At 41.9% G+C, this 24,998-nt stretch overlaps 1 protein-coding gene across 1 annotated transcript in view; it reads left to right on the top strand.

Annotated features, from left to right (window-relative positions):
• LOC132402182 (olfactomedin-like protein 2B) overlaps positions 1 to 24,998 on the top strand; it is an 83,884-nt gene that overhangs the window by 38,727 nt on the left and 20,159 nt on the right. Inside the window, exons 5-7 of the mRNA XM_059984871.1 lie at positions 10,273 to 10,498; positions 16,269 to 17,801; positions 23,205 to 23,381. Coding sequence (XP_059840854.1) covers positions 10,273 to 10,498; positions 16,269 to 17,801; positions 23,205 to 23,381 — 1,936 coding nt within the window. The remainder of the gene's footprint in view (positions 1 to 10,272; positions 10,499 to 16,268; positions 17,802 to 23,204; positions 23,382 to 24,998) is intronic.

The following is a 24,998-nucleotide window of genomic DNA, read 5'->3' as shown; positions in this document are numbered from 1 at the left end:
CTATGATTAAATTGAGCTTCTTCAATGTTTGAAATAGACTTTGTCCATGAATGTTCCCTCTCCCTGGCCATCAAGATACAAATGTGTGGATGGAAGTTTGAAGCATTTTATTAGAAGTGTCAATTGTTACTGCCAGGTTTTGTGTTCCTCGGGATGAGGGTTGGTTAATATTGGGGAATGTATCCAGCGCCATCATCAAACATTTCCAACATGCTGGTTACTGAGCTTAAATGGTGGAATTGCAGCTTAATCTAGTTTGCCAATCCCAGCCGAAGAATTTCTCTGTTTGTGATTCCTCTGCCAGGACAGAAGAGCTGGGTTCAGTTGTCCAATACACAAAGTTGATGAAAATGCAACCAAGTGCTTTCAGTGACTTCTAGCCCACAAAAGATTAAGTTTTGTCAACGCTGCACCAACAATGAGTCAGACACCCTGGGAAAAAAAAACAAATCCCACTATTTCAGCAAGTGCCCGTTTTCCATTTCCTAATTTACCCTGAGCATATTCACTCTACTAGCGCCAAGTTAAGCACTTTGTGTTGCATGCTCAAAGCCCAATCCAAGCAAAGCTGAAACTGCCAAAGTTCATTTCGGCTTAGGATTCTGAAGAACAGGTCAACAGATCTAATCAGCCCAAGCTGTTTTCAGCCTGATCCCTGAAGACAAAGTGTCAAGGCTATGCTTCTTAATGTGTCAGGACAAATAATCAACCACTGTTTTAGAACATAGAACAATATAGAGCCATGCAGGCCCTTTGGCCCACAATGTTGTGTCAACCCTTTAACCTATACCAAGATCAATCTAACCCTTCCCTCCTACATAGCTCTTCATTTTTCTGTCATCCATATGCCTATCTAAGAATATCTTAAACATCCTTAATGAATCTTGCACTGACACCACTCCTGGCAGTGTATTCTACATCCATACCACTCTCTGTGTAAAACACCTACCTCTGAAATCCCCCCATACTTTCTTCCAAACACCATAAAGTTATGTCTCCTTGTATTATCCATTTCCATCTGGGAAAAGGCCTCTGGATGTCCACTCTATCTATGCCGCCTCTTATCATCTAGTCACCTCTCATCCTCCTTTGCTGAAAAAGAAAAGCTCTAGCTTACTTAATCTATCCTCTTAAGCTATCCTCTCTAATCCAGGCAGCATCCTGGTAAGTCTCCTCTACACCCTCTCTAAAGTTTCCACATCTTTTCTATAATGAGGTGACCAGTAATGATCACAGTACTCCAAGTATAGTTTAACCAGAGGTTAACAGAGCTACAACATGACCTTGAGGCTCTGGAACTCAATCCCTTGATTAATGAAGCCCAACATATCATACACCTTCTTAACCATCCTATCAATATGCATAGCAATATTGAGGGATATATGGATGTGAGCCCCAAAGTCCCTCCATTCCTCCACAATGTTAATCCTGCCATTAACCTTGCATTTTGCCTTCATGTTTGACCTAGCAAAGTGAATCACTTCACACTTCAATGGATTGAAACTCCATCTGCAACTTCTCAGCCCACCTTTGGATCCTATCAATGTCTCTTTGTCGCCTACAACAATCTTCTATCCTATCCACATTACCACCAACCTTAGTTTCATCTGCAAATTTACTAACCCAGCTTTCCACTTCCACATTCAAGACACTTATAAAAATCATTAAGAGGAGGAGTCCTAGAACAGAACCTTGTGGAATATCACTGGTCACTGACCTCCCAGGAGAATGCATTCCATCTATTAACACCCTCTGCCTTCTTTGGGTAAGCCAATTCTCAATCCATGCAGCTGAGTTTCCTTGGATCATATGCCTCATAACTTTCTGAATGAGTCTACCATGGGGAACCTTGTCAAGTGCCTTCTTAAAGTCCATGTACACTACATCCACTGCTCTCCCTTCATTATTTGTTTCATCACTTCCTCAAATAATTAAATTGGGCTTGTGAGGCATGACCTGCCACTCATAAAGCCAAGTTGATTATCCTTAATCTGACCTTGCTTCTCCATATGTTCATAAATCTTGTCTCTAAGAATCCTCTCTAATAGTTTGCCCACCACTGATATATTCTAATTCCCAGGATTATTGTTATTAACTTTCTTGAACAAAGGAATAATATTTGCCACCCTCCAATCTTCTGGCACTATTCCTGTGGTGAGTGAGGACACAAAGATCATTGCCAAAGGTGCTGCTCTTCCCCCACATCCTGTAGTAACCTGGGGAATATCTCATCTAGGCTGGGAGACTTATCTATTCTCAGTTTTTTCAAAAGTTCCAGCACACCTTTTTCTTAACATCAACATGTTCCAGCATATCAGTCTGTTATAGGAATTATAGGAAAGATGTCAACAAAATAGAGAGAGTACAGAGATTATTTACTAGAATGTTACCTGGGTTTCAGCACCTAAGTTACAGAGAAAGGTTGTACAAGTTAGGTCTTTATTTTTTGGAGCGTAGGAGGTTGAGGGGGGACTTGATAGAGGTATTTAAAATTATGAGGGGGATAGATAGAGTTGACGTTGATAGGCTTTTTCCATTAAGAGTAGGGGAAATTCAAACAAGAGGACATGAGTTGAGAGTTAGGGGGCAAAAGTTTAGGGGTAACACAAGGGGGAATTTCTTTACTTAGAGAGTGGTAGCTGTGAGGAACGAGCTTCCATACTGGTAGAGGCAGGTTTGTATTGTCATTTAAAGTAAAATTGGATAGGTATATGGACAGGAAAGGAATGGAAGGTTATGGGTTGAGTGCAAGTCAGTGGGACTAGGAGAGAGTAAGCGTTCGGCACGAACTAGAAGGGCCAAGATAGCCTGTTTCTGTGCTGTAATTGTTATATGGTTATATTCTATGCTGACCCTACATTTGTCAAGGTACTTTTCACTGGTGAATACTGAAGCAAAATAGTCATTAAGGACCTCCCTTACGTCCTCAGACTCCAGGCACGTTTCTTCTTTTGTTCCTGATCAGTCCGACCCTCACTATAATCATCATCTTGTTCTTCACATACACGTAGAATGCCTTGGGGTTTTCCTCAATCCTGCTTACTAAGACCCTTTTTACATCTTGTAATGGTTGGCCAGGAGATTTTTTTTTCCGTGGGAGGGTGGGGAGGATACTAACTTTATATGATTTTATTCTAGGTGCTTTTTCCTTACAGTTTTGAACTATATAATTGATATGTTTACTTTGCACTGTATTAATCTTCATTTTGCTGTTAGGTTTTTGCTTGTAGTGGTTGTAGAAATGCATAAAAAATCAATTAAAAAAAGACCTTCTCATGTCTCCTTCTAGCTCTTCTAGCTCTCTTAATCTCCTTCCTAGTTGCCTTATATCCAGAGCCCTGTCTAATCCTTTCTACCTAACCCTTAAGGTATGCTTCTTTCTCACTCCTGACTAGATGTCTTGACTTCTCTTGTCTTCACCCTACCATCCTTTCCCTGCCTAAATAGGACAAACCTATCCAGAGCCATACCCAAGTTCTCTCTAAGCATCCTCCACATTTTGGAAACAAGAGAAAATCTGCAAATGCTGGATATCCGAACAACACACACAGAATGTCTTGCTGAAGGGTTCTGGTCTGAAAGGTCGACTGTACTCTTTTCCTAATGCTGCCTGGCTTGCTGAGTTCCTCCAGCATTTTGTGTGTGTTGCTCCACATTTTGGAAGTGCATTTCCCTGAGTACATCCATTCCCAATTTACACTCCCAAGTTCTTGCCTAATAGCATCAGAGTTCGTATTCCCTGATGCACCATCAATAACTCTCGGAGACGTGAGGTGAGATAGGCTTTTATTAGCTGGAACAAAGCACTGTCAGCAGCAAGAGACCATCACACAACATCCTGGAGTCTGAGGGAGGAGCAGTGCCTCCAATCGCCTTTATACAGGGGTCTGTGGGAGGAGCCACAGGAGCAGTCAGCGGGGGGAGGGGGGGGCATGTCCAGACAGGTATATGTAGTTCACCACACTCCCCCAACTAAATACTTTCCCAGACCATCTGCTCCTGTTCCTGTCCAAGGATATGGTAAAGGTCAGGTTGTGGTGGTCACTGACTCCAAAATGCTCACCCACCAAGATATCTGTCACCTGACCAGGATCATTGCCTAGTATCATATCCAGTATGATCTATCTACATACTGTGTCAGGAATACTTCCTGGGCACAACTAACAAATTCTAGCCCACCTAAACCTTTTGCACTGAAGAGGGGCAAATCAATATTAGTGATGTTGAAGTCCTCCATGACAACAACCCTTTATTGAAGTATCAATGGTTATAAGAATTTGGAGGTACATGGGATAAGAAAGGATCATTTGAAAATTTCAAGGGCTATCAATAGGAATGGTTGGAGATTGCTGTGAGATTTTGAAAGGGCGAAGGAATGTTACAATTTGAATCTCACTGATGAAATTCGGAAACACTCCCTGGCATTTTCCCAACTACTAGCCTTTTATAAGTGTGAACAGGGCTGTGTGGAGCATGCACAGAGTGCCTTTCTTAACTTCAGACCATTCTAAAACATCTTACAGCTTTGAAAGTACTCTTGAAGTATATTCAGTATTACAAGAAATAATACACAGTATCAAAACTAGGCACAAGCTCCCATAAGCAGCAGGCAGTGTTGGCCTAATCTGTTTGAGAGAAGTCAATGAAGGGATAAATATTGGTCAGGGTATGAATATTCAGTTGAGAGGTCTCAGTGAGGTTTTGGTGTCTGCACTGTGTCAGGGACATATTCCATAGAAGGCCAGACATTTTATTGTAGCACTGAACAATGATACTGGGTTTCAACTTGAAACATTGACAAATCCTTTCCTCACACGCATGCTGCTCAACTCGTTAAGTTCCTCCAATAGATTTTTTATTGCTCTTGATTCCAATATCTGCAGTCTCTTGTGTCTCCAGACACTCTGATAGAAGGTCCACAACCTCAGCACAAAAGAGAGAGGTTAGCCTTTGTCTGATTTTCAGGATGAGAAAGAGGTGGTTGAAGAGGTAGAGGTGGAAGAGATTGGTGAGGAAGAGCAGAATGTCAAACAGAGTCTTCAGGTACTATTCTATATCCTCCACAGGATATAGAACCAGCTTGCACCAGGCTGGTCAACATAGATATTCATGCCCCATTAAAGCCCTAACCATTTCTCAGGTGAATATTCTGCCTTGAGAAAAGGCAGACCCCTTCTGATGATTAAAAGAAAATTCAAAGTATCCTTCCTTTACTTAATTCTCTAACTTAATCAACTAAATAATACCAAAGGTTCCAACTTTATGAAAGGCAAAAATTGGCTAGCTTTATCATCAGCAGCTGAGTTCATGAAGATTACTCAGCTCATCATAGGAATAGTTTCAGTAGGAAAGCTTAAAGAGGCATGATTAAAGTTTCTACACGTGATTGGAATATCATTGACATAGTTGGCTTGCTTAGCATTAGCCAGAACAGAAAGACTTTTAAAACAATATTGTGATATTAGGCGCCAAGTTATTAGAGTGCAGCTTTGAGTCCTGAGGAGATGCTTGGCAGATGGGTCTGTAAACCATGGATTGTGCCAATTTTGAACTTGTGCTTTAACACCACCATCTCAGTCAAATTCCAAAGAAGACAGCACGATTCATGTCAGATATGCGATACATTAACCGTCACCAATCCAAGGGATGGGAATCTGTAAGATGAAGTTCACTGGATTCCCTCAGGAATTTTTGCTATCAAGAAGGCTACTCATTTGAATTAAATCACTACATTGTCAGTATAATATTCTTTACACTCATCACATATACCTGAAATAATGTAGAATTTAAGTTTTATGTTTAATCCCTGATAGATTACTCACTATGGTGTAGGTTCTAGGAAGGCTTTGCAACATAAAGCTTTCCCGGAAGGGAACTGAAATGTCCAGGATAATAAAACACTGGAAAGAATGTCCATTTACCCTACCAGTGGCAAATGCGGATTGCAACCATTAAAATCTTTTTCCCTGACTACTTTAAACATAATTGCAAACTAGCTTTCTTTCTCTTGTACCAGTTCCATCTGGTATTGCAGATATTAAACAGAACAGTTACCTCTTCGAAGTAATGCATTCATTACATGTAAAGATTATGTACAGAAAGTGCATTGCAATTTGCAGTGTTCTTAGTTTCTAAAGCGTCCCTTGTCATCCCAACTGTACATTTCATTCAAGCTATTGTACTGGATGAATTTTTGAGAAATTTTCAATTGATAAATCTTTGAAAGAAAAGTCAAATGGAATTTACCAGATGGATAATAATGCTGGCAATTCACCCATGTGCTGCTCCTTTTGCTGCCAGTGGTGGAAAGCTGCTACCTTTCAGTGTGTTGCCAACTAACTTAGGTTAGGAGGTAAATGCCCATGTAAATCATTATTAATTCAGAACTCATACTTTATTGTATCAACCTAAGTATCCACATTATGTTGACCCCAGGCCAATGATTCCTAAATGCTGTTTTTCCATCTATACCAGTGCTTACCTAGACTATCACTCTGACATGTGACATGGAAACAGGGGATTTCCTGTTAGTCAAATAATTGATCCTTCTTCACCTTGCCCCTGGTGTGAGTGTCTTCCCTTGCAATAGTCAGTCTCCAGAGTTCCATTGCTCTGCATCTGAAATCCTTCATTATTATTCTCTTTTCTTATAAGTTCTGTACCATAATGCTTTGTTTCTATTGATTCTGATGAGCCTATGTCCACTCCTGATTGGCTCTTCTCCCAAGTAAGAATTTGCCTCTGATGCCATTCCCTTGTTTTTCCCTAAGTCAAGATATTTGAGACCAGTTCCAGCCAATTGAAGTCACATACTTCTGTTCACAGACACAGATAACTCTTCCATAAGTCTGCAGCAGTCAGTAGGGGCTTCTTTAAGCCCACTTTCCATTGCTTCAATCATCCATCTCTGAGCAAGAACCAGTTCAGATAACAGTTCACAGAATGCTAGTTGCTAGAACAGTTTCACAAAATAATGGCCTTCATTCCTTCCATCATAATGCAACAACAAAGATATATTTTTTTAACTTAAACAATGCCCCTGACTCATTCCACTTAGTTGTTTTGTAGAATTTTAATTCCTTTATAGCTACCTGTATTGCTACCTGTAGTAGCAATGCAGATAAATGACTATAGCCAGCGCTAAATATCAGAGTCATTTTGGGATTAAGTTGCCTTGATCTCAGTGACTGCAGTGTTGGTTTAGCGAGCTATGTTGACATTGTATGAAGGGATGACGCTCCCTAGCTCCACAATGCCAGTGACACACCTCAGAGATCGGTGTCCAATAGATTACCTGTAGTTTGGCCACGAATGCACCACTGTAATCTTAATTGTCTGCACCAAAGCATACATTCATCTTCCCAAAGGTGCTGCTAAGAACAACTTGGTGGTAGCATACATTCATCTTCCCAAAGGTGCTGCTAAGAACAACTTGGTGGTAGCTGGTACCTGGTGGTAACTTGGTGGTGCTTCTGAAGAACAGCAGTTTACTACAGCTTTGCAGCAAGTAGATCTGTGGTAGGAATTGCCACAAGAGTTGATTGAGGCACAAAGACTTGATGACTGTTGACAGACAACTTGGTAGCTGAAAGTTGCTTCATTGAATTGAATTGAATTGAAATGACTTTATTACTTACATCCTTCATATAGATGAGTAAAAATCCTTATGTTACATCTCTGTCTAAATGTGCAATGTGCAATTTATAATAAATAGTATGTACAACAGGACAGTCAATATAACACAGAACTACAATTGTATCAGCATGAATTAAGCAAGCTGAAGGCCTGGTGGAAGAAGCTGTCCTGGAGCCTGTTGGTCCTGGTTTTTATGTTGCGGTACCGCTTCGTGGATGGTAGCAGCTGGAACAATTTGTGGTTGAGGTGACTCGGGTCCCCAGTGATCCTTTGGGCCCTTTATATACATCTGTCTTTGTAGTGGGAAGTTCACATCTACAGATGCGTTGGGTTGTCCACACCACTCACTACAGAGTCCTACAATTGAAGCAATTACATTTCCCATATCAGGCAGTGATGCAACCTGTCAGGATGCTCTCAATTGTGCCTATGTAGAAAGTTCTTAGGATTTAGAGGCCCATACCAAACTTATTTGACCGTCTGAGGTGAAAGAGGCACTGTTGTGCCTTTTATACTGCACAGCCGATACTTACAGACTACGTGAGATGTGTATGCCGAAGAAATTAAAGCTGTTCACCCTTTCAACCCCAGATCCATTGATGTCAATAGGGGTTAGCCTGTCTCCATTTCTCCTGTAGTCCAAAATCAGCTCCTTTGTTTTTGCGACATTGGCTGTTGTGTCAGGGAACTGTCAATGCTGGCTGGCTGACTGACACTGGCTCTGCTGAAATCTTGTGAATGGCTGTAAAGGAACTTCTCCATGCTCCTTGGGCATCTCTCACTTGATGGCAGGCAGGCTGGACAAGCACCATGTATTTCCAATGGATCTGCAACAGCCTTCTGAATATGTTTCCTTGCAAAGTCCCTATCCAAGTCTTCCAGGATAGAAAGGATATGTAACTTCGTTCTCCAAGGAACTAAAACTAGTAATTAACTGTAGCCTGGTGCCTCTCCATAAGAAATTATGAAAAAAGTTCAAAGTAAACTTTATTGTCAAAATGCATGTATGTCACCATATACAATCCTGAGATTCATTTTCTTGTGGGCCTACTCAACAAATCTATAAAATAGTAACTATAACTGGATCAGTGAAAGATCAACCAGAGTGAAGAAGACAACAAACTGTGCAAATACAAATATAAATAAATAGCAATAAATAATGAGAGCATGAGATGAGATAACAAGTCCTTAAAAATGAGATTGTTGGTTGTAGGAGTATTTCAATGATGGGGTAAGTGAATCTAATTATCCCCTTTTATTCAAGAGCCTGATGGTTGAGAGGTAGTAACTGAGGGTGCAAGTCCTGAGGCTCTTGTATCTTCTACCTGATGGGTAGAATGTGTGTCTGTAATGCAGTCTGCTTAACCCTTGTGGTGTAAATATCTGAGCAGGTCTTGCTGGTGCCAGAAGTGATATGTTGTCCTCTTTCTCATCATCTGCACTGTGCTCTGAATGTGTAAATAGGTGCTGGGTAGTTGGTGTCATCTACAACTCTATAGTGATAGAAATAAAAACCTAGACAAGTTTGGATAAGAGTTTTGTAGATATCAAATATACATAGTCATCTCACTCATTATTAAGAGAGGTAAAGGTACCTGAAAGAGATGGTTAGAAATGGGCGTAACTGCCTCAGCTCCAGTTGGGAAACACAAACTTACGTTACCTCCAGGTCAGCTTTGGAACTGGAAGGTCCTAGTGTGTTTTGACAGGACCTGTTCAAATGGCTTAATTCAGCAAGGCTCAGGAAATTCTCCTGAAATTACTTGATTACCAAAGTTCAGTTGTGATTGTGTGTAATATTTGTTGTGAGCTCTGTTTGTAGTTAAGAACTGTTGAGTCAGTGAGAAGCAAATGTGTGTTTGAGAGAAAGAGAGACAGAGAGGAACGTGACTCCAAATCTTACAGCATGAATTAATTTATGGAATTTTTAAAATATGTTTCTCCTTGCTGAAGGGAGACTCACTTCTAGATTTTCAATCCCTTTCCCTTTTCATGATATATACACAGCACAAATCCTCCGCAACCTTATGCATAAAATATGATGATTTGTAGCAATGACGCAGGGGTACATTCCCTCTCTGTATTATGTCTATTGTAGCTACTCAAGCTGTTTGCCTCACAGACATTTCTATCAATGGACAGAAGCTCTCCAAGAGCCTGAAATCTGACATCAATTAAGTCATGAATGGGTCTACATGTAGCACAAGACTTGAGTACTAATGATCACTAACCTGGGAGTTAGCAAGGGAGCAAAGTGCTGTGAGTTCAATACATGCAAAGGTACTACATAAACATGAGAAAGTCTGCAAATGCTGGAAATCCAAAGCATCACACACAAAATCCCAGAGGAACTCAGCAGGTCAGGCAGCATCTATGGAAATAGATAGCTGACATTTTGGGCTGATACCCTTCTTCAAGATTGAGAAGGAAGAGGGAATATGCTGATTAAAAAGGTGGGAAGAGGGGGGTAAGGGGACTAGATGGAAGGTCCGTATCCCAGCATCTCAGTGTTACCACATTTCAGCATTATTGGTTTCTGTAAGGTGAGATAGAATTTCTAGGCACCAGTATTTTACTTGGCAAAGCTGCAATGTGATTTACTAACCTGGGAGTTGTCTGATTCTGATTTCTTTGAAGGAAAGGCATATCCACATAGCTGAAAAGTTTGACAAAGAGCTCCTTTGGAAGAGGGGTGAAAACGAAGACACCAAACCACTTACTGTGTTGCACACAGAGCAGAAGCAGTTTGAGAGACATCACAAACATAGGCATTCCCAAAGACCAACCATTATACGAGCCACGTACTACAAGGCCAAAGCTTCAGAAGCAGTGGGAGATGAAGAAGCAGTGGCAGAGGATGAGCGTAAGTGCACCAAAATATTTTCTGTCATTGTGTGGATATATTTTAAAGAAGAACAATAAGTTATGAGTGAATTCAGATGTCCTGGTACTGTTAAGGTGTGAAAAATGAATCCAAGGTTTGTTCTTTCTTGCTTGATAGAGATGGGGTAAAATTTTGTAAGTTCTTTCCCCTTCATCATGGACATTTTCTACATTACTGATTCCTTTCACACATCCTCTTTACAATGCAACCAGTTACACATCTGGCTTCCATTAGTACATTCTCGCCTCCATCTTCCTTCTTTCAATGTATTTAGTCCGTTCTCACAAACTTTCTAATTTTTTGTCATAGCATGGAGTGATTTATCTTGGCACAACGAGATCTTTGGTGATCCAGCAGTCTGAAAACAGCATTTGGGTTTGTCAAAGAAAATATTTGTCTGGGACCCTCTGAAGCTGATGGCTGCTGTACAGTTTTGTCTGCAGAATCACATGTTTGGCTTCAGACCAGCACTTTACAAAACAGCCACTATTACCCTTGGTTAAGGAAAATCTCAAGCAACACACACAAAATGCTGGTGGATCACAGCAGGTCAGGCAGCATCTATAGGGAGAAGCACTGTCAACGTTTCGGGCCGAGACCCTTCGTCAGGACTAAATGAAAGGAAAGATAGTAAGAGATTTGAAAGTAGGAGGGGGAGGGGAAAATGCGAAATGATAGGAGAAGACAGGAGGGGGCGGGGTGAAACTGAGAGCTGGAAAGGTGATTGGCAAAAGGGATACAGAGCTAGAGAAGGGGAAAAATCATGGGAGGCCTAGGGAGAAAGAAAAGGGGAGGGGAGCACCAGAGGGAGATGGAAAACAGGCAGAGTGATGGATAGAGAGAGAGAAAAAAAGTGGGGGGGAAACTAAATATGTCAGGGATTGGGGTAAGAAGGAATACCCAAGATCCACAAACCTGCTTGTCCAGGTAGACCCATTGTCTCAGCTTGCTCCTGCCCAACTAACTCATTTCTGCATATCTTGACACTGTTTTATCCCCCTTGTTCAATCCCTTCCCACCTATGTTCATGACACTTCTCATGCTTTGAATTTTTTCAATGATTTTAAGTTCCCTGGCCCCCACTGCCTTATTTTCACCGTGGACATCCAGTTCCTATATACCTCCATCCCCCACCAGGAAGGTCTCAAAGCTCTTCACTTCTTTTTGGATTCCAGACCTAACTAATTCCCCTCTACTACCACTCTCCTCTGTCTAGCCGAATTAGTTCTTACTCTCAATAATTTCTCCTTTGGCTCCTCCCACTTCCTCCAAACCAAAGGTGTAGCCATGGACACCCGCATGGGTCCCAGTTATGCCTGCCTTTTTGTTGGCTTTGTGGAACAGTCCATGTTCCAAGCCTATACGGGTATCTGTCCCCCTCTTTTCCTTTGCTACATCGATAACTGCATTGGCGCTGCCTCCTGCACACATGCTGAGCTCGTTGACTTCATTAACTTTGCCTCCAACTTTCACTCTGCCCTCAAATTTACCCCGTCCATTTCCGACACCTCCCTCCCCTTTCTTGATCTTTCAAGAAAGCTCTGGAGAAAGCTTATTTACTGATATCTACTATAAGCCCACTGACTCTCACAGCTACCTGGACTATTCCTCTTCCCACCCTGTCTCTTACAAAAATGCTATCCCCTTCTCGCAATTCCTCCATCTCTGCCACATCTGCTCTCAGGATGAGGCTTTTCATTCCAGGATGAAGGAGATGTCTTCCTTTTTTAAACAAAGCGGCTTCCCTTCTTCCACCATCAACTCTGTTCTCAAACGCATCTCTAGTATTTTCCGCACATCTGCCCTCACCCCATCTGCCCACCACCCCACTCGGGATAGGGTTTTCCTTGTCTTCACCTACCACTCCACCAGCCTCCGGGTCCAATATATAATTCTCTATCACTTCCGCCACTTCCGAGGAGATCCCACTACCAAGCACATCTTTCCCTCCCCCCCTTCTGCTTTCCACAGGACTTGCTCCCTACGCAACTCCCTTGTCCATTCGTAACCCCCCATCCCTTCCCCCCCACTGATCTCCCTCCTGGCACTTATCCTTGGAAGCGGAACAAGTGCTGCACCTGCCCTTACACTTCCTCCCTCACCACCATTCAGGGCCCCAGACAGTCCTTCCAGGTGAGGTGACACTTCACTGTGAGTCGGCTGGTGTGGTATACTGCATCCGGTGCTCCCGGTGTGGCCTTTTATATATTGGTGGGGCCCGATGCAGACTGGGAGACTGTTTCGCTGAACACCTACACTCTGTCCACCAGAGAAAGCAGGATCTCCCAGTGGCTGCCCATTTTAATTCCACGTCCCATTCCCATTCTGATATGTCTATCCATGGCCTCCTCTACTGTCAAGATGAAGCCACACTCAGGTTGAAGGAACAACACCTTATATACCGGCTGGGTAGCCTCCAACCTGATGGCATGAGCATCGACTTCTTTAACTTACGTTAATGCCCCTCCTCCCCTTCTTACCCCATCCCTGAACGTATTTAGTTTTTTCCCCCCACCCCCTTTTTTTTCTCTCTCTGCCCATCACTCTGCCTGTTCTCCATCTCCCTCTGGTGCCCCCCTCCCCCTTTCTTGCTCCCTCGGCCTCCTGTCCCATGATCCTTTCCCTTCTCCAGATCTGTATCCCTTTTCCCAATCACCTTTCCAGTCTTAGCTTCATCCCACCCCCTCCAGTCTTCTCCTATCATTTTGCATTTCCCCCTCCCCCCTCGAAGGGTCTCGGCCTAAAGCATTGACAGCGCTTCTCCCTGTCGATGCTGCCTGGCCTGCTGTGTTCCACCAGCATTTTGTGTTTGTTGCTTGAATTTCCAGCATCTGCAGATTTCCTTGTGTTTGCTTAAGGAAAATCTAATCAGTTTCAATTTCTGTGCTGATCAAAATGCTGAACATACAGTTTCTTTCATGCTTTATCCAGCTGCAGATAACAATTAAGGCAATGCAGAGCTTCTTGTATTTTGCTGCTATGCACAAGCCTTAACAGCAAGCTTAGAATACCACTCCCAGTAGAGTGTAACACTATCTTTTCCAGTTCCAGTCACATTGCCAGATGTGGCCAGACCTATCCTTGGAGGAGGTCATAATTTTCAACCTCCAACCATCTCATTGCTTCACTGCTTTATCCACACTGCTTCTTGCCATTAGTTGAGATACATTCATTCCCAAAGCAGACTGCCTTCTCAAGGCTGCCAATCAGAATACAGACAAATTGTTACCCGATTGGATGATTTCAGTCTGTCAGTTAACCAGCTCTTTCTCCATTGCAATTATTTTATTAACAACAACCAAAATGCTCAAAGGACTTTTTTTGCTTCTCACAGTTGTCTAATGCCTCTACAGTATTATTGCCATATTGTTATAGGAAACATGATTTAAGATCCTGGGAGGCAAGCCATCATAAACTGCATAATTCTCTTAACAAGGATGATCCAATATTACATATGGGAAAACGATGAGTTTTATAAGCTTTCTAATCAAATACCTTTGATATTGGCCCCCCTTTACAGACCCATCAATTTGATTACAAGAAGTGCCATGTTGAATCGTCTTTCACTTTGTGTTGACTGGGAGAAAAGAGAGTGACTCCACGTTGTGAATGGATAGGCTCCCAGTTGATCATTAATTGGATGGGTGGTTATTGACATATAAAAGAAGATCAATTATTTATTCTTAAACAACAGGATTTATGTAAAAAGTGTCACCTGCAGCATTTTCTTAACTTGCAAGCTTTAGGGTAATTACAGATCTCATTAGCAGTGGCTAGCTTAAATCAAAAGGGCTGTAGGTCACATAAACTCAATTGGTATTCATTGCCTCAAGGGATCATATGATGACATTTCTAAAGCTGCCTCCCAACTTGTTCTTTGGAGTAGCTGTGTATCTCAATAACCATCCAGCAGGGCAGAGAGTGACTAGCAATTCTGTAAATATGGATGTTCCTCAATTGGGCTGTACCCCTCTGCCCTGAGTGACTCCTATGATGACCTAGGGCAATGAATTCTGAGCTGAAGTGAACCCTGGCTGTTAGCAATCTCACTGGTCAAGGATATTTGCTTTACAGTGGTTAGGTGTTTTGCATGTAATTGCTGACACAAAAGTATAAAGTAACATACACAAAATGCTGGAGGAACTCAGCAGGTCAGGTAGCATCTATGGAAAAGATAAACAGTTAACGTTTTGGGCCGAGTATTTTTCAAGATTGAGAAGGAAGGGGAAAGAAGCCAGAGTAATAAGATCGGGGAAAGGGGGTTGTAGGAGAATAACTGAAAGACAATAAGTGAAGCCAGGTGGGTGGGAAAGGTCAAGGGTTGGAGAAGAAGGAATCTGATAGGAGATGAGAATGGACTATAGGAGAAAGGAAAGGAGACCCAGAGGGAAATGATAGAGAGTTGAGAAGAGGTAAAAGGTCAGAGTAGGAATAGAGGCAGAAGGGAGGGGAGGGAAATTTAATGCTGGTTCCCATTCCCATTCCCATTCAAGGTGGAGGAACACCACTTCTATTCCACCTGGGTAGCCTCTAACCTGATGGCATGAACATCGACTTCTCTGTCCACTAAAAAAACCCTCCCCTTCCTCTCTTCCTCTATTCCCCATTCTGGCCTCTCACCTCTTCTCACATGCCTATCACCTCCCACTGATGCTTCTTCTCCTTCCTTTTCTTCTATGGTCTACTCTCCTCTCTTATCCGCTATGGCAAAGGAGTCCATCATCATATCTGAAGGCATTTTTAGATGGAACATCCGTGAGGATAGAGTGTGCAATTTCAGACTTGACCCTATAAATATCATGGTTTCAGAGGAAACATGATTAGTAAAACCTGGGTAAATAAGAACTATTACTTTTCAGACCAGTACAGTTGAATATGAGTGTGGCACTATTGCTAGCATGTTGAGTGAGTTTTACGCTGAAATGAAAGCAGTGCTAGGTAAAATGAAGTCCTGCTGGGAAGTCAGCAGTTTAATCATTTGCCAGATGGAAAGACACCCAGAATTATGTATAAAATTGCTATTGTCCAATCTTCCATTGAACAGTGTTATTGCTGGAGACATGAGAAGGAATTCCTAGACTGATCTATAAAATCAAGCTGTGTAACTGGAGACATCTGTGGCTTTCCATACTTGTTGCCCAAGTTAATGATTACTCTAGTAGAAAGGATGGGCATTTTTCTGTCTTACAGGTGATTAATCACAAATAGCACAAATAGGCATTTTGTCTTAAGAGGTAGTTTTCGGGCAGAATTTACACTACTGATGTGTTTAGAAATGCATAATGTGACTTACTTATTATGAAGAGCGTTGCAAACTTTTGGATGTAGACCTGCATCAGGATTTAGTTTGTGCTAATTCATGTTTCCAGAAAGTAACACTGGAGAATCTTATAAGGCCTCAGGCTCTGAGAATTCTTACTAGAGATCTGTTTTTCACCCTTACTGACTCACGCGTTAAGAACAGCCTGGTGGGAAATGTCGATAACTGGAACAAGTTTCATTTCCAATAGTGATGTTACCACTTAAATACCTTTGAATTGAAGCCAACTAAAGCCAATAAAATATCCACTGCTACAATCATCTTTATTCTGGAAATAATGTAAAAATAAACAAAGTTTATTGAATACTGAGTTTCATTTAAAAACAGGAAGTATACAGCAAGAGGTTAACATAAGTAAGGTATTAAGGACTTAGTTTACAGATGGGGCCTTTCAGCAGAATCTAACTCACTGTTTCTTACTCTGAACAGAAGCCAGCTCTGCCAGTGGCGAGGATGGAACTCTCCTCTTTTTGGATGATCAGCTTATTAAACAGATGGATCCTGTAGTTAATACTTCTCAGGCACCAATTCCTGCCCTCACAACCATCACTTTAGAGACAGCAACAAAATCCACTGGTCAGCTGAATATCACAGATGAGACAAAGGCTTTGACTGGTGTTAGTCCAGTACTTGTCATAGGTTCAACAATTCCTAATATGAATGTCACCTCCAGTGGTACCAATGTAACTAACTTTACTATGACCACTCCAGAACAGCATCTTGCTCAGGCTAGCCAAACCAATGCCTCAGAGTCTGCCACAGCTATCAACACCACTGCTTCCATCCCACCTCCTACCCACACTCTCTCCACAGCAAACACAACTTTCACCACAGTCCCAATTCCCATCCCTGCAATGACTCACGCAACTGACATCACATCCTCACCAATTTCTGCTTCCCTTCCACCATCCAAAGTTTCTCTCACATCCCCTGCAGTCACCACCACAGCAATTCCCACCAGCGAAGTTCCCATCATCATCCCCAATGACAATGCAGCAACTGTTTCAAATGTCCCACCTCACTTGGACACAACTGCTTTTCCTTCCACCACAGCCCACACAACTAATACCAAACACCTGACCACAACTAGGCTGAGCACTGCGGTCCCCACAACCACTAGAACAGCAGCAACCACTGAGCTTCCCACCACTGCCCCTGTGGAGACCACAACAAGCACCGCAGCCACCACCACGACCACTGTAACCATTACCTCACCCACCACCATGACCACTGTAACCACCACCTCACCCACAACTGTAACCACTGCCTCACCCACAACTGTTACCACCACCTCACCCACAACTGTAACCACCACCTCACCCACAACTGTTACCACCACCTCACCCACAACTGTTACCACTGCCTCACCCACAACTGTAACCACCACCTCACCCACAACTATAACCACCGCCTCACCCACAACTGTAACCACCACCTCACCCACAACTGTAACCACCGCCTCACCCACCACTGTAACTACTGCCTCATCCACCACCATGACAAGTGTACCCATCACAACACAGAATACAACCACAATGCCAACCATCAGGAGGATGACACTTACCACAGCCATCACTTCTGCAACCACCAAACCCAGCACAACACTCACCACAATGACTATCATACCTACCACCACCACAACAGTTGCCTCCACCACAACTATACCAACCACAGCACCTACCACCACATCTGCTACAACCACAGCACCTACTGTCACCAACATCACCACAATGCCCACAACACCCACCACTATAACCACTACAACCACACCAACCACCACCACACCCACCATCACCTCAACAATTGCAGGCACCGTCACCACCCCCAAGCAAAGAACAAAAACCCGTTCTCCAAATGCCAGGACAACCTTACTTCCTCCTGCTGCCAGACGGAAACACCACATGGAGGGCATACGGAGACAACGTATAAACTACAATTCGTATGATGGTTACCGAAGTTTTGGTACGTGAGATTCCATCAAAACAAACTTGCTTTTTATAATTGCAGAATACATTGATAAATTGTGCTGAATTTATTCATTTATTGGGAAAGGTTATAATTTGATAACTGCATGCTTTGAATTCGCTAGTGGTCTATAATCATACTTTGATAAGCTTCCACACAAATAGGTGGCAAACAGGTAGGTTGGAGCACCTGAAATGCTAGAAGCACCTGTGGAAAGAGAAACGGCCAACATCTTTCAAGTCAATGATCCCTCATTAGAAACAGAAAAGTAAGAAAACAAGTTTGTTATCCCATTGTTTTCTCATTTTCCAGTGTTGTACAGGGATCCTCAGTTTGAAATGTTGAAACTGTTTCACCTTCCACTGATATTGCCTGACCTGCCTTGTGTTTCTCGCATTTTCTGGTTTTATTTCTGATTTCCTTTTGCAGTTTAAAACATTTTCAGATGTTGGACCTTTGGATACGGAGTCAAATGCTAATAAATACCACCATTAATAATAAATAATAAATAAATAAATAATAAATACCTCCTCCACCATCTCCATCAGCACAGATGCACCACAAGGCTGTGTAATTAGCTTTACTTGCTGTACACTTATGATTGTGTGGCTAAGCATGGATTCTATGCCATATTCAAGTTTACTGATGACACCACTGTTGTTGGCTGAATCAAAGGTGATGATGAATCAGTACTTAGGAAGGAGACTGAAAATCTAGCTGAGAGGTGCCATAACAATAATCTCTTACTCAATGTCAGCAAGATCAAGGAGCTGACTATTGAGTTGAGGTGAAGGAAATCACAGGTCCATGAGCCAGTCCTTATCGAAGGATCAGAGATGCAGAGGGTCAGCAACTTGAAATTCTTCGATGTGATTATTTCAGAGGACCTTTCCTGGACCCAGCACTTAAGTGGAATTTTGAAGAAAGCACTGCAGCGCCTCTACTTCCTTAGGAGTTTACAAAGATTCAGCATGACATCTAAAACTTTGACAAACTTTTAAAGATGCGTAGAGGAGAATATACTGACTGGCTGCATCACAGCCTGGTATGGAAACACCGAAGTCCTTGAACAAAAAATTATACAAAAAGTGGTGGATACAGCCCAGTCCATCTCAGGTAAAGCCTTCCCCACCATTAAGCATATTTACATAAAACGCTGTCACAGGAAAGCAGCATTCATCGTAAGGGATCCCCACACTCTCACCTCCGATCCAGTTCATGCTCTCTTCTTGCAGCTGCTATGAGGAAGAATGTACAGGAGCCTCAGGTCTCACACCACCAGGTTCAGGAAGAGTTATTACTGTTATTAATCATCAGGCTCTTGAACCCAAGGGGATAACTTCACTCAACTTCAGTTGCCTCATCATTGAAATATACCCACAACCTATGGACTCACTTTCAAGGACATGTCATCTCATGTTTTCAACATTTATTGCTTATGTATTTGCACAGTTTGTTGACTTTTACAGACTGGTTGAACACCCAAGTTGATGTGGTCTTTCATTGATTCTGTTATGGTTATTATTCTATTATGGATTTATTGAGTATACCCACAAGAAAAAGAATCTTAGAGTTGTATATGGTAACATACATATATTTTGATAATAAATTTACTTTGAACTTCTGTAAATCTTTAGCCTCTAACCACTTAAAGTGGTGAAGAAGCATTTGGGGTTAGTACAGAGAACACTGGATCCATGCATCAGGAGCACCATCAGGCCCTTTCTGTAGAAGAGTCTGGGTTCTCACATTGTCCACTGTGGCATTTCAGGACTCACAAAACTAGAATGCAAGCATCATCCTTGATCCAAGGGGTCTATCTAAGAAGAAGATATCATAAAACTCTCCTCATTGATGTTTTCTTTGTGCTCTGGTACAGTTAGTACTAGATGTTATTCCAGCCTTGTTCCAAATAGACAAAGAGGTCAAGCCCACAATAAGGGTGAGAAAGACTGCTTTCAAATTGCAATTTTCTAAAAATAGTTCATTCTCTTTATTTGGAGGCTAGGACTTAGCATTAGGTTCTACTGTATCAAGATGGTTCCGTTTTTTTCCCCTTACGCGGTTCCCAGGGATAATGATGGATCAATCAGAAATATTACCAAGTAGCTCAATGTGATGAAGTATGCTGTTAGGACCTTTACAATGCAATGAGGAACGTTTTACTGTATGACTAAAGTAGGTGTGTGATTTTAGTAACCCTGTGCTGATTATTGTTACCCTAGATTTCTATTTTCTGGTCATTCCATCTCCCAAATATTTCAGGGTCTCCTCCTTCCTCATTTTATGAAACACATTGGATTAATGGTGACATTAAAGGTCCCGAGAGTGAGTTGCTCAGTCATCATTTAAGAAACAACAGACAGCCATGGTACGTTGAGGTATTGATGGGATTGTGAAACAGGAGTGATACTGTCTTTGACTAACTTGCACATGCACTAATATACTGTACACACATACCAATAAAGAATAACAGTTAAACATGAAACCCTGACTAGAAAGAGAATAACCTAGAAACTGAACCTAGCTTGTAATGCATGGTAAACCAAGCTGGATCAATTTTTGGCCCCTATCGGCATGCCAATCTCAGCATCATACATGTATCCTGTAACAATTTAACCGATCTTTGATAATCTATATTTAGCATTGAAGCTTGCTAATTACAGAGCTGCTCAATGCTCCATTTATTCCGTCAGCATCAGCATCTGCAATTCCAGATGTTCCAGGATCATACAAGATTCTGAAGCAAAATACAGTCTGAATGCCTGTTTCTGTTTTGTCCATGGGTCAGACAAAAATCCTTGCTACCGTTATAGCACTTAATGTCAAACCTTTCCATTGTCAATGCCCAATCAAAACTCACAAGGTTCTGTCATTTATCTTAAGTACAAGCCCACTAATGCTTTAAATCACTTATTTTTTGCATCAAACTTTCTTATGTACAGGCAATTTCCAAAACAACATTTGTACTGTAGCACAAAGTGTCTGATCAGCTGGGAATGGTTGCCAAAAATTACCAGCCGAAGTGTCTGTCATCAGAATGTCCTAAATTATAAATTGCATTTTATTTAATCTGACTCATCCACTGGGAAGCCATTCTAATTCTAGATTAAGCATTATAATTGAGGACCCACTTTTTTTCTCACAAGTGCTTTTTTAAAACATGGTTCTATTTTGAAAAATAAGAATTTTCCAAGGTGTACTAGCCACTTCTATTCCTGAAAAAGCATTACTTATTGAAATTACGAAGATCTGGTCATTGTCATATCACACTTGCTGTGTAGAAGTAGGCTGTTAAGTTTACAAAGATGACTAAAATAGTTAATTGGCAGTGAAACACTTGAGGATACTCCAGTGATGTGAAAGGTTCTATATAAATGCTAATACCTCTGTTATGGTACATATTTGGGATTTTTTCTTATCTGGAATGGTAGAGTTATCTTCCAATCACAAACAAGAAAAATCTACAGATGCTGGAAATCCAAGCAACACATACAAAATGCTGGAGGAACTTAGCAGGTCAGGCAGCATCCAGGAAAAGAGAACAGCTAATGTTTCAAGCCAGAACCACCTTTTAGCAGGACTGAGAAAAAAGCTGAGGAATAGATTTAAAAGGTGGGGGAGGGAGAGAGAAACACGTTGATAAGTGAAATCTGGAGGGGAAAGGATGAAGTAAAGAGCTGGGAAGTTGATTGGTTAAAGAGATACAGGGGGGAGTCTGATAGCAGAGGACTGAAGACCATGGAAGAAAGAAAAGTAGGTAGGAGCATCAGAGGGCGGTAATGGGCGGGCAAGGAGATAAGTTGAGAAAGGGAAAAGGGGGTGGGAAATGGTGAAGGAGGGGAGATGTGGGGGTGTGACATATCCATTCCGATATATCCATCTTTGGCCTCCTCCATTATTGTGATGAGGCCACACTTAGGTTGGAGGAACAACACCTTATATTCCATTTGCAAACATGAGGAAATCTGCAGATGTTGGAAATTAAAACAACACACACAAAATGCTGGTGGAACACAGCAGGCCAGGCAGCATCTATAGGGAGAAGCGCTGTCAACATTTCGGGCCAAGACCCTTCGTTAGTCCGGATGAAGGGTCTCGGCCCGAAACGTCAACAGCGCTTCTCCCTATAGATGCTGCTTGGCCTGCTGTGTTCCACCATCATTTTGTGTGTGTTGTTATATTCCGTTTGGGGAGCCTCCAACCAGATGGCATAAACATCAATTTCTCAAACTTTCAGTAATGCCGTCTGCCCCCCCCCCCTACACCATTTCCCATCCCCTTTTCCCTCTCATACCATATCTTCTTGCCCACCCATCAACTCCCTCTGGTGTTCCTCCCCCTTTTTCTTTCTTCCATGGCTTTCTGTCTCTTTCACCAATCATCTGCCCAGCTCTTTACTTCATCCTTCCCTCTCCAGGTTTTACCTATCACCTTGTGTTTCCCTCTCCCCTTCCCCCAATTTTAAATCTACTCCTCAAATTTTTTTCTCCAGTTCTGCCAAAGGGTTTCGGTCCAAAACATCGACTGTACTCTTTTCCTAGATACTGCCTGGCCTGCTGAGTTCCTCCAGCATTTTGTGTGTGTTGGTAGATTTATCTTATTGCTTTCAGAGGTGAGGATTTTCTGCAGCTATGGAGTCAGAGTCATGCAGCACAGAAACAGACCCTTCAGCCCATCATAGGCATGCCCACCTTTTTGCCCATCTACACGAATCCTCCTTCCCCTCTCTCTATTGTTTCTCTTAGTTACCACCTCAAAAAAATTGTGAGACAGGAGTTTCCCCCTCATAAAGCCTTGGTGGTTATCCTGATGAGTCCCCATCTTTTCAAATATACATAAATCCTACCCCTTGGATATTTCTCCAGTAAACACCCTACCACTTTTGCAAGGCTCAGCTGCCTGCCATTAACTGGCTTGATTCTATTCACTTACTGCACATTTGTTTTCTTAAATAAAAGTGAACAGCAGTGATAGTTTTGATTTAAGCTATATTCATGTTTCATGCAGAGAAGCCAACAGATTATAAACGGTGAGTATTTATTAATGTACTACGGCATAACATTAGATTGTTTTAACCATTTTCAGTTCAAGGAGGTAGGTTGTGAGCTTGATGGTTGGCAGTTTCACCACACTTGTAGCTGGCTTTCTGTACCAAAGGTAGTGAGAGTTCTCATCTTGACAAGAACAGACTGCTTCTTTTCTGTGTTCTTGTCTTGCTGAAGTTCTCAACTTAGCAGGGCAGTATGAGCATTGATCTGCAATACCTACATGATGACTGAGTGTCTGACTGTGGGCTTTTTGATTATTGTGCCTGCAAGGATATTTGATATTATTGTGCAGAGGGTTATTATTGTGTGACATACAGTAAAGCTAACATGCCAATATTCTTATTTGCAGGTGAATGCAAAGAGACTTTGTCTACTATCTCTAAACCCAAGACCAAACACAGTTATGGGAGAAATGAAGGGGCCTGGATGAAGGATCCATTAGCACGAAGTGATAAAATTTACGTCACCAATTACTATTATGGTAACACATTGATAGAGTTTCGCAACTTGGAAAACTTCAAGCAAGGTGAGAGTGATCTATCTAAAATAACAAGGAAGTTTCATGTTGTTCAACAGAATACACACCAATACCTTTCTCACTTCTGAGAGGCTATTAAGCTGAACTAGTAACACTGAAATATTTTGCTTCACAGATGCTGCCTGACCTTCTGAGTATTTCCAACATTTTCTGTTTATATTCCTTCCTTTTTTTGTGAACAATTTTAAGGACAAGTTGTGCTGCACTCCTTCCTCACTTAGCAAGCAAACCTAGAGAACATTTTCTTATTTTTACATCCTACATTCCACAAAGGATTGGTTCAAAGACGGAAATTGGTCTTTGTCGCATTGATAGACTCTTATTAATGAGATACCAGGGTGATTATCCTGGGACTTGAGCTTTTATAATTTACATCAGTGACTTAATAGAAAAGACAGTTTAACATGTTCACATTTGTGTTGATCGTAGAAAGGTTGGTGGTGAGTGAGTTTGAGATGATGCATGAGCCAATATGAGTCCATGGCATGACCAGTTGAGGCATACCAAATTGTGGAGGGCACAGACAGGACAGATAGTAAGAAACATTTTTCTTTTGCAGAGTCGTCTAAAACCAGAGGGCCAAGGTCTATGTTAAGATACAGTACTGTGCAAAAATCATAGACTAATATATATAGCTAAGGTGCTTAAGACTTTTGCACTATACTGTATTTGTTAACATGGAGCGGAGAACGAATTTATAAATATGTCGAGGGCAAAGGATATTGTGAATTGCAAATGGCACGGGTGGAGCGCCGCGTGAGCAGTATGGGACAGGTGGCAGAGAAGGAGTGCCGGGGTGGTGCCCAGCCCTGAGACAGCAGGCAAGGTGATTTGATTCCAAACAATTAGTTTATTGATCATTACAGAATGTCTCTCTAGTTCTTCCTCCTCCCTCTCCCCTCCCTGCCTCCTTCCTACTCTCAATCCACAATAAAGACCCATATCAGAATCAGGTTTATCATCACTCACATATATTATGAAATGTTTTTTTTCAGCAGTGCAGTGCAATACATAAAATTACTACAGTGCTGTGCAAAGGTTTTTGGCACCCTAACTACATATATGTGCATAAGACTTTTGCACAGTACCATACAGGTGGTTTAGATGGGACCTTAGGAAGAATGTTTCCACCTAGGATTGGAATCTGGAATATAATACCCCTGGGGGTAGTGGATACAAAAATTCTCACAACATTTAAGAAGTATCTAGATGCATTCAACTAGATGAAGGATATAAAAATCAGGGACAAAGTCTTACGACATGGTTGTTTTTTTGGAACACAGCTCTGCATTCAATACTATCACCCCCTCAAAACTAAGCAATAAGCTTCAAGACCTTGGCCTCAATACCTCCTTGTACAACTAGATCCTTGATTTCTTGACTTGCAGACCCCAGTCAGGTCAGATTGGCATCAACATCAGCATTGGTGCACTGCAAAGGTGTGTACTTAGACCCTGCTCTACTCACTGTTGTGTGAATGAAGTCACCAGAGAGAAGACTGGTAGTTATGAAGCAGCCTCTTTATTCGACAAAACAAGATACAGTAGGCATCATATTGAGGTCCTTTTGGTGGAAAGGTCTGCCTGCCCAGCTCTACACACATTT

This window comes from Hypanus sabinus, chromosome 11 (assembly GCF_030144855.1).
Source record: "Hypanus sabinus isolate sHypSab1 chromosome 11, sHypSab1.hap1, whole genome shotgun sequence".
Classification (NCBI taxonomy): domain Eukaryota; kingdom Metazoa; phylum Chordata; class Chondrichthyes; order Myliobatiformes; family Dasyatidae; genus Hypanus; species Hypanus sabinus.
The sequence above is the reverse complement of the archived record's forward strand: the minus strand, read 5'-3'. Positions and strand labels throughout refer to the sequence as shown.